General features: G+C 44.7%; 1 protein-coding gene across 1 annotated transcript; it reads left to right on the forward strand.

Moving 5' to 3' along the window:
* Window positions 1-7,120: 7,120 nt before the first annotated feature.
* LOC147982249 (uncharacterized) lies at window positions 7,121-7,693 on the forward strand. Its single transcript, XM_087516248.1, has one exon. The coding sequence runs from the start codon at window positions 7,121-7,123 to the stop codon at window positions 7,691-7,693; it is 573 nt and encodes a 190-aa protein (XP_087372374.1).
* The last annotated feature ends 3,478 nt before the right edge of the window (window positions 7,694-11,171 follow it).

Consider the following 11,171-nt stretch of genomic DNA (forward strand, 5'->3'; position numbering starts at 1 on the left):
ACGTTGAAGGTCTTGAGCCAGAGGCCGAAATGAGGGCGGACGCGGAGAAAAGCCTTGCACACGATGATAAACGCCGAGATGTTGAGGATGAAGTTCGGAGCCAGATCGTGGAAATCCAGGCCGTAGTAGAACATGAGTCCCCGGACAAATGGGTGGAGTGGAAAACCCAGTCCGTGGAGGAAGTGGGGGAGAAATACTACCCTCTCATGGGGCCTTGGGGTGGGGAGAAGCTGCCCCTCTTCGGGAAGCCGGTGCGCGATGTCCTTGGACAGGTATCGGGCCTTCCTTAGTTTCTTGACTTTACCCTCCGTGATGGAGGAGACCATCCACTTGCCTCCCGCTCCGGACATTGCTGGAGAAGGTTGAGGTGGGAAGTGCGGGCTTGGGCGCTGGAGCTCGAGTGCGCAGAAGATGGGTAGGCAAAGGAGGAAGAAGGCGTAGGTAAAAAGGTGGATCCTTATGCCCTTATATAGGCGGATGCAGTTGTGCGTCCCCACCAGCCTAGTAAAACTTGCTTGCCTCCCAAGCGCCATGATAAATGGCGCGGTTGGATTACCCACGTCCGTATTGATGAGAATCTCGTAAAAGGGGTACACGATCTCTGCTTTGACAAGACGTGCCAAGGAAACTACCTCGCAAAACACGCTGAGGTGGAAAAGTGAAATCGATTCGAGTAAAGGATTTGGCCGTAGTGTGGTGACGCACCGCGGAATACGTCAGCAGATTTGATTTGTGTTAATATTATTCTCTCTATGGCAATATGTGGAAGCTTATTTTGCAGAGCCGGATACTACTCTTGGTGTTTACAATCTTCTATGAAGGACTTGGAGGAGGAACCCGCCTTGCAATGCCGAAGACAATTTGCGTGCCGGACTCGTCGTCATTGAAGCCTGGTTCAGGGGCTACTGAGGGAGTCCTGGATTAGGGGGTGTTCGGATAGACAGACTATACCTTCAGCCGGACTCCTGGACTATGAAGATACAAGATTGAAGACTTCGTCCCGTGTCCGGATGGGACTTTCCTTGGCGTGGAAGGCAAGCTTGGCGATGCGGATATTCAAGATCTCCTACCATTGTAACCGACTCTGTGTAACCCTAACCCTATCCGGTGTCTATATAAACCGGAGGGTTCTAGTCCGTAGGACAACTCCATATACAACAATCATACCATAGGCTAGCTTCTAGGGTTTAGCCTCCTTGATCTCGTGGTAGATCTACTCTTGTACTACCCATATCATCAATATTAATCAAGCAGGACGTAGGGTTTTACCTCCATCAAGAGGGCCCGAACCTGGGTAAAACAACGTGTTCCCTGCCTCCTGTTACCATCCGGCCTAGACACACAGTTCGGGACCCCCTACCCGAGATCCGCCGGTTTTGACACCGACAGTGATGCATAGCAACGAGAGGGGAGAGTGTTGTCCATGTACCCTCATAGACCGAAAGCGGAAGCGTTAGCACAACGCAGTTGATGTAGTCGTACGTCTTCACGATCCGACCGATCAAGTACCGAACGTACGACACCTCCGAGTTCAGCACACGTTCAGCCCGATGACGTCCCTCGAACTCCGATCCAGCCGAGTGTTGAGGGAGAGTTTCGTCAGCACGACGGCATGGTGACGATGTTGATGTTCTACCGATGCAGGGCTTCGCCTAAGAACCGCTACAGTATTATCGAGGTGGACTATGGTGGAGGGGGGCACCGCACACGGCTAAGAGATGATCAACTTGATCAACTTGTGTGTCTAGAGGTGCCCCCCTGCCCCTGTATATAAAGGAGCAAGGGGGGAGGCGGCCGGCCTAGCAGGAGGGCGCGCCAAGGGGGGGACTCCTACTCCCACCGGGAGTAGGACTCCTTCTTTCCTTGTTGGAGTAGGAGTGAAGGAAAGAAAAGGAGAGGGAGAAGGAAAAGGGGGCTGCACCCCTTGTCCAATTCAGACCAGAGGGGGGGCGCAGGCCTCCTTCCTTTTGGCATATCTCCTCTATTCCCGTATGGCCCAATAAGGCCCATATACTCCCCGGCGAATTCCCGTAACTCTCAGGTACTCCGAAAAATACCCAAATCACTCGGAACCTTTCCGAAGTCCGAATATAGTCATCCAATATATCGATCTTTACGTCTCGACCATTTCGAGACTCCTCGTCATGTCCCCGATCTCATCCGGGACTCCGAACTCCTTACGTACATCAAAACATATAAACTCATAATATAACTATCACCGTAGCATTAAGCGTGCGGACCCTGCGGGTTCGAGAACTATGTAGACATGACCGAGACACGTCTCCGGTCAATAACCAATAGCGGAACCTGGATGCTCATATTGGCTCCTACGTATTCTACGAAGATCTTTATCGGCCAGACCGCATAACAACATACGTTGTTCCCTTTGTCATCGGTATGTTACTTGTCCGAGATTCGATCGTCGGTATCTCAATACCTAGTTCAATCTCGTTACCGGCAAGTCTCTTTAATCGTTTCGTAATACATCATGCCACAACTAACTCATTAGTTGCAGTGCTTGCAAGGCTTAAGTGATGTGCATTACCAAGAGGGCCCAGAGATACCTCTCCGACAATCGGAGTGACAAATCCTAATCTCGAAATACGTCAACCCAACAAGTACCTTCGGAGACACCTGTAGAGCACCTTTATAATCACCCAGTTACGTTGTGACGTTTGGTAGCACACAAAGTGTTCCTCCGGTAAACGGGAGTTGCATAATTTCATAGTCATAGGAACATGTATAAGTCATGAAGAAAGCAATAGCAACAAACTAAACGATCAAGTGTTATGCTAACGGAATGGGTCAAGTCAATCACATCATTCTCTAATGATGTGATCCCGTTAATCAAATGACAACTCATGTCTGTGGCTAGGAAACTTAACCATCTTTGATTCAACGAGCTAGTCAAGTAGAGGCATACTAGTGACATACTATTTGTCTATGTATTCACACATGTATTATGTTTCCGGTTAATACAATTCTTGCATGGATAATAAACATTTATCATGATATAAGGAAATAAATAATAACTTTATTATTGCCTCTAGGGCATATTTCCTTCACTCTCATGCCTCACTTAGATTATTTTGAGAGTCTTATTAGCATGGTAATTTGCTTAAAATCCTAATATGCTTGGTATGCAAGATTAATAATAAAACTTTCTTATGAGTGTGTTGAATACTAAGAAAAGTTTGATGCTTGATGATTGTTTTGAGATATGGAGGTAATAATATCAAAGTCATGCTAGTTGAGTAGTTGTGAAATTGAGAAATACTTGTGTTGAGGTTTGCAAGTCCCGTAGCATGCACGTATGGTAAACGTTATGCAACAAATTTGAAACATGAGGCATTATTTGATTGTCTTCCTTATGAGTGGTGGTCGGGGATGAGCGATGGTCTTTTCCTACCAATCTATCCCCCCAGGAGCATGCGCGTAGTGCCGAGGTTTTTGATGACTTGTAGATTTTTGCAATAAGTATATGAGTTCTTTTTGACTAATGTTGAGTCCATGGATTATACGCACTCTCACCCTTCCATCCTTGCTAGCCTCTTCGGTACCGTGCATTGCCCTTTCTCACATTGAGAGTTGACGCAAACTTCGCCGGTGCATCCAAACCCCGTGATATGATACGCTCTTTCACACATAAACCTCCTTATATCTTCCTCAAAACAACCACCATACCTACCTATTATGGCATTTCCATAGCCATTCCGAGATATATTGCCATGCAACTTTCCATCATTCCGTTCATCATGACACATTCATCATTGTCATATTGCTTAGCATGACCATGTAGTTGACATAGTATTTGTGGCAAAGCCACCATTCATAATTCTTTCAAACATGTCACTCTTGGTTCATTGCATATCCTAGTACACCGCCGGAGGCATTCATATAGAGTCATCTTTGTTCTAGTATCGAGTTGTAATCATTGAGTTGTAAATAAATAGAAGTGTGATGATCATCATTATTAGAACATTGTCCCAAGTGAGGAATAAAAAAAAGAAAGGCCATAAAAAAAGAGAAGACCCAAAAAAGAGAAAGGCCATAAAAAAAAGAAAAGGCCCAAAAAATGAGAGAAAAAGAGAGAAGGGACAATGTTACTATCCTTTTACCACACTTGTGCTTCAAAGTAGCACCATGATCTTCATAGTAGAGAGTCTCTCATGTTATCACTTTCATATACTAGTGGGAATTTTTCATTATAGAACTTGGCTTGTATATTCCAACAATGGGCCTCCTCAAGTGCCCTAGGTCTTCGTGAGCAAGCAAGTTAGATGCATACCCACTAGTTTCTTTTGTTGAGCTTTCATACATTTATAGCTCTAGTGCATCCGTTGCATGGCAATCCCTACTCCTTGCATTAACATCAATCGGTGGGCATCTCCATAGACCATTGATTAGCCTCGTTGATGTGAGACTTTCTCCTTTTTTGTCTTCTCCACATAACCCCCCTCCATTATATTCTTGGGTTTTTATCATTTATGCCACTAGTTGTGTCCCACTACTCAGTTTTGCCATTAGAAGTTACAACTGCTCAAAAATGCCATCAATCCGTGAGATGCTTGCTCAAAAATGCCATTAGATATCTCAAAAATGCCATTGTTCTGTTAGATGTTTGCTCAAAAATGCCATTAGACATTGTTATTTTTACGGCAAACCCGTTGACCATGTTCTATGACAAAAATAAGCCTAGACCCACATGTCAGTTCTCTCTATCTCACAATGATATGTGTGGCCCCACTTGTCAGGAGTAACCAAGCGAATAATTTTACAGGAAAATAAGAACGATGTTGGGATCAAGTGGGCCCCATACTTTATTGTAGTGAGATAGAGGGAGAGCTGACATGTTGGTTCATAGGTATTTATGTCATTATAACATGGCAAAAGAGATTTGAGATCACAATAATGGTGTTTAGTGGCATTTTTGAGCATGTGTCTAATGAAGCGATGGCATTTTTGAACAGTTGACATTTCTAGTGGCAAAACTGAGTAATGGGACACAACCGATGGCATAACTGATAAAAACCCTATATTCTATTCCACCCATAGTGCTATGTCCATGGCTCGCGCTCATATATTGCATGAAAGTTTATAGGTTTGAGATTACTAAAGTATGAAACAATTGCTTGGCTTGTCATCGGGGTTGTGCATGATGATAGCATTCTTGTGTGGCGAAAATGAAACATGACTAAACTATATGATTTTGTAGGGATGAACTTTCTTCGGCCATGTTATTTTGAGAAGACATAATTGCTTAGTTAGTATGCTTGAAGTATTATCATTTTTATGTCAATATGAACTTTTGTCTTGAATCTTTCGGATCTGAATATTCATACCACAATTAAGAAGAATTACATTAAAATTATGCCAAGTAGCACTCCGCATCAAAAATTCTGTTTTTATCATTTACCTACTCGAGGACGAGCAGGAATTAAGCTTGGGGATGCTTGATACGTCTCCAACGTATCTATAATTTTTGATTGCTCCATGCTATATTATCTACTGTTTTAGACATTATTGGGCTTTATTTTCCACTCTTATATTATTTTTGGGACTAACCTATTAACCGGAGGCCCAGCCCAGAATTGCTGTTTTTTGCCTGTTTTAGGGTTTCGAAGAAAAGGAATATCAAACGGAGTCCAAACGGAATGAAACCTTCTGAAACGTGATTTTCTCATCAGATAAGATCCAGGAGACTTGGACCCTCCGTCAAGAAAGCCACGAGGTGGTCACGAGCGTGGAGGGTGCCCCCCTAGGGCGCGCCCCCCCTGCCTCGTGGGCCCCTCGAAGCTCCATCGACGTACTTCTTCCTCCTATATATATCCACGTACCCCCAAACGATCGAGGAAGGAGCCAAAAAACCTAATTCCACTGCCGCAACTCTCTGTATCCATGAGATCCCATCTTGGGGCCTGTTCTGGAGCTCCGCCGGAGGGGGCATCGATCACGGAGGGCTTCTACATCATCATCCAAGCCCCTCCGATGAAGTGTGAGTAGTTTACTTCAGACCTACGGGTCCATAGCTAGTAGCTAGATGGCTTCTTCTCTCTTTTTGGATCTCAATACAATGTTCTCCCCCTCTCTCGTGGAGATCTATTCGATGTAATCTTCTTTTTGCGGTGTGTTTGTTGAGACCGATGAATTGTGAGTTTATGATCAAGTCTATCTATGAATAATATTTGAATCTTCTCTGAATTCTTTTATGTATGATTAGTTATCTTTGCAAGTCTCTTCGAATTATCAGTTTGGTTTGGCCTACTAGATTGGTTGTTCTTGCCATGGGAGAAGTGCTTAGCTTTGGGTTCAATCTTGCGGTGTCCTTTCCCAGTGACAGAAGGGGCAGCAAGGCACGTATTGTATTGTTGCCATCGAGGATAACAAGATGGGTTTTTTATAATATTGCATGAAACTACCCCTCTACATCATGTCATCTTGCTTAAGGTGTTACTCTGTTTTTAACTTAATACTCTAGATGCATGCTGGATAGCGGTCGATGAGTGGAGTAATAGTAGTAGATGCAAAATCGTTTCGGTCTACTTGTCTCGGACGTGATGCCTATATACATGATCATACCTAGATATTCTCATAACTATGCTCAATTATGTCAATTTCTCATCAATAATCTGTTCACCCACCATAGAATACTTATGCTCTTGAGAGAAGCCACTAGTGAAACCTATGGCCCCTGGGTCTCTTTCTCATCATATTAATCTCCATCACTTTATTATTGCTTTGCTTTTACTCTGCTTTTACTTTATTTACTTTGCATCTCTATACCAAAAATACCAAAAATATTATTTATTATCTCTATCAGATCTCACTTTCGTAAGTGACCGTGAAGGGATTGACAACCCCTAAGCGCGTTGGTTGTGTGGAGCTATTGTTTTTGTGTAGGTACGAGGGACTCGAGCGTAGCCTCATACTAGATTGATACCTTGGTTCTCAAAAGCTGAGGGAAATACTTACGCTACTTTGCTGCATCATCCCTTCCTCTTCGGGGAAATCCAACGTAGTGCTCAAGAGGTAGCACCGGCCACCACCGCCGATTCTTCCGGTTGATCCGGCCCTAGTGCGGACCGAGGCGGACGGGGTTCTTCTGTGGAACCGTGACGAGATGCTGGAAGAAGTCCAGCAACGCCTCCTCCAGGCCCACCAGTTGGCCAAACACTACTACGACGACAACCATCGCGAGGCGGAGTTCGCGGTGTGTGATTGGGTCTGGCTGCGTCTACTTCATCGCTCTACGCAGTCCCTAGACCCCCGTGCGAAGAGGAAGTTGGTTCCTCGTTATGCCGGTCCCTTTGCTATCCTGGAACGCATTGGGAAGGTGGCTTACCGTCTTCAGCTTCCGGCGGGTGCACGGATCCATGATGTCTTCCATGTGGGTTTGCTCAAGCCCTTCCATGGAGAGCCACCTGCGGTTTCCCCCACTCTACCGCCGGTTGCTGACGGTTGCCTACTTCCGGAGCCGGTGAAGGCGTTGAAGGCTCAGCTGCGTCGTGGCTCCTGGTACGTGTTGATCCAGTGGGGTGGACTTTCTGAAGAGGATGCTACTTGGGAGCAGCGCGAGGAGTTCCGCCAACACTATCCAGATTTTCAGCTCGAGGACGAGCTGTTTGCGCAGGCGGGGAGATATGTTATGACCGGCCAGGCCTACAGCCGTACGAGGCCCACCGGGCAGGCTTAGGCCGCAAGTTATCTTAGTTTTATTTTTAGATCGTGGTTATATATACAAGTTGTAAGACTATTTTCAGATTTAAGCAATAAGACTATTCTGTTGCCCGACTCCCAGAGGAGCCGAAACCCCAAAACCCTAGCCGCCTCCTGCTTGCGCCGCCGCCGCCGAACCACAAGGACGACGCCTCGCCGCCGGCCGCCGCGCTCCAGCCCTCGCCCACCTCCCTCTTTTCCCTACAGCCTACGCCCTAGGCAGGGCAAAACCCTAGTTCCTATCACCAATAAACATGCATCCTTGGCTGAAAAATAATACAAACATTCGTCCATGGCATGGCAATAAATAATAAGAAAATCATGTGGGATTACCTCATGGCTCACGTCGCGGTAGCAAGATAGTAGAGGAAGATTAGGAATGGCCAGCCATGGAGCAATCAGGAACTGCCTGCTATGTGATACAAATGCCGTGAGGGAGGAGCAGCAAGCGTCGGAGATAGAGATCCTTGAAGCGTCGGAGCAATCTATTGAGCTAACTCACAGAAAAACGAATCAAAGGAACATGTGTATATGTAGCTTGTGGCGCCTGGACCAGCCCTAATCCATAGCAAAAGGTACGGCGGCCTAGGGACCATCTTAAATAAGAACTCAATATATCTACATACTTAAATAAATTACAAAATTAATTTGATTTGCAGAACGTAAAATTAACATGGACAGGGGGCAGATGCCCCCCCCCCCCCCACGCACTTCATCACATTGTATTTTTTCAATAGTCATTTATAGTTCAGTACATGTATTTTATAATAATTGTTTGCATCAAATAATCACATATAGATAATGCATTGAGATTTTATTTGTTAACTAGTAAATTATGATTTTTATGTTTATGCATTCATATTTTTTATGATATATGTTACTCTATTAAGGTTAATTGTGCCTAGATCACAGTAGGGTCTCCATAATGCTAGGGCCAGCCTTGGGTTGTCGGTAGTGCCAGACCAAGCCTAATGGGCCGCAGCGGGCCAACAATATAATTCTTTATATATATCATTGTTTTGTTGTTTTGCTATGATAAAAAAAAAAGCCTTTTGAAAATCCAAGAGTAGGTCGCGACCCACCCTTTTCATCCTCTAGATCAGTCCATGTTTTTAGCCATCGATTCACGGGTCTGGCCACTAGTTCATCATCGTTGGACTGATTGCTATGAAAAATAGTTATAATTATCTCAAGTAGTGTAACAGAAAAAAACAAAGTCTCAGCAGATAACTTCTGTCCGTGAAACATCAAACTTGTGATGTAGAATTATTTTGAAGCTCACGCCAAGATTAGACATTCATTTGATTAGTCAAAAAATCTCTGATTTTTGGAACAAATTTGTTTGTTTGACCGACTTTCTCCAATCCACTTCCTTGCCATTCGGTCTTTTCTATCACAACGGACAAATAAGGCACCGATTCTAGTAGACCATTCATCCTGCCTGGGTTTTCAGTTAGCTAGGATTTACACTTGATTTTCCATTTTTCTTAAAGGAGGTAGAGGTTTTGCCTCCATCATCTCAATTAAGGAGTTTAGAAAAAATATTTATAGACAAATACTAAACACATACTGACCATATATCTAGCGTCATTAAAAATCTCAAGTTCTTCTGCTAGATTCAATTTCAGAGCCCTCCTCCTTTATTTTTGGCGAAGAGTATTGTAGGCATGTGGAAGTGCTACGGAAAATGTGCTTTCCTTCTTTGAGTTATTTAAATACATTATAACTGCGCAGTTTTTCTGCCCTCCCAAGCCATTAGCCTTTGTAGCTGTCCGACCAATGCTCAGAGCGTTTGCTGGCCGTCCGATTGGCCCTAAATCACACATTCACTCGCTTTAATCGCTACCAACAAGCGCTCACCTTCATGGGTCGCTGCTCCGGCGACATTCTTAGCCCTCTGGTATTAAATTGGGCCTAATGACTTATAACATCCACCTTTCTTTCTCTGTGCAGCTCGATAGCTCCTGGGCCTATTGCGCTCGAAAGAAAAAATAACGAGGGCGAGTCGCCGATCGATGCCGTCGCTAGATTACGGCGAGGCGACGAGGGCGGTGTGGTCGCACAACCTAGACCGTGCGGGTCAGGCCTCCTCCCCTCCCGGACTGCACGCCGATCCAGACAAAGGCGAAGGGGCCATTCGACTGTTCGGTGATTGAAGGAAGCAATCAATCATCCGTTCCTGGAAGCATTCATCCCGGCTGAAGTGCGCCACTCGCCGGCGGCAATTAATGTGTGCGTTTCTGTTTTTCCAATCTGCATAGAGGCGTCTGTATGTATGCTTCGTCACCTGGCTCTCTCGGATCTCCCGGAACCCATCTTCCGCCGGCAGCAGACACTAATGCAAGCGTCTCCCTCCTACTTGCCTCCTCCTGACCCTGCCGACTATCTCTCTCCTCCGCCTGCTCGATCCGGATGGCATCCGACGCATCGGGATCTACGTTGTGGCGATGATTAGGGGAGTACAAGGGGTGACAACTGGATCACCATCCTCGCCCTGTGCCTGCAGCAAAGCACCGCGGAAACCATCAGTCACAGTCAGGCAACAACAAGGTGCCACGGTTGTGTCCATTACCTTCTCTTCATTGCCGTCTCTGCTGCTACTCAGCACCTCGCTCACAACCGCTCGGTACAACCCAATTTCTTAGATTAATTATTTCATCTCAGTTCGAGGTAGTGGCGTTGACGATGAGGAATACGTGGACATGATCTCTAACCTTGTCATTTACTAATATCTAGCAATTTCTACTGAAAACTTTGCCATGTAGAGTACCTTTTCCTTCAGGATGCATTTTTAGCACTCTCACAAATTAAAGTTCCATGTGTGCAGCTTCGGCCACTAAAGGTCTCCATAATTGATGTTCCCAAGCTCCTCTCCGCCCGCATGCCATGGTGCAGAACATGCAATGTTTCTGGAATCAGCATATGAAATTTGTTGAACTTTTTTATTTGACTTGACTACCATGCATAGGACTATAGTTGAGTAAATAGTGTCCAATTATTTCATGTTCCAGTCAACCTAATCCTAATTTTGTGTAGTTTGTAATGCTGAATTTTAATTGGAGATTATAAGAGTAGAATTGCTGGAAGATTATGTGTCTTTTATAATTTCTCAACACTATGTGGCTCCCTTGGGAAAACAGCAATGTACAGAGATTATGTGTCTTTTATAATAACATTGCTCCATAATGTGACGCGAGTCAAAGAAAATTGTTTTTCATGTATATAGGTTTTGGAAAGTGCTTCGTCATTTTTTTAGCATGATAACATATTTTTCTTGCTGAAGATTGCTTCTATTGCTTTCTAATGGAGTGGCTGTCCTGATTTTTAGTAGACCCTGCAAAGGAAAAACAACAATGTTTTCTAATGGTTAGATGCTACAATATTGGTGGAAATAATGAATGTAAATACTTGTATAATGTAGTTAAGTTGATTGAAACAAAGCCAAAGACCCTGTA

This window comes from Triticum urartu, chromosome 3A, assembly GCF_056163025.1.
Source record: "Triticum urartu cultivar PI428250 chromosome 3A, HENAU_Tu73, whole genome shotgun sequence".
Classification (NCBI taxonomy): domain Eukaryota; kingdom Viridiplantae; phylum Streptophyta; class Magnoliopsida; order Poales; family Poaceae; genus Triticum; species Triticum urartu.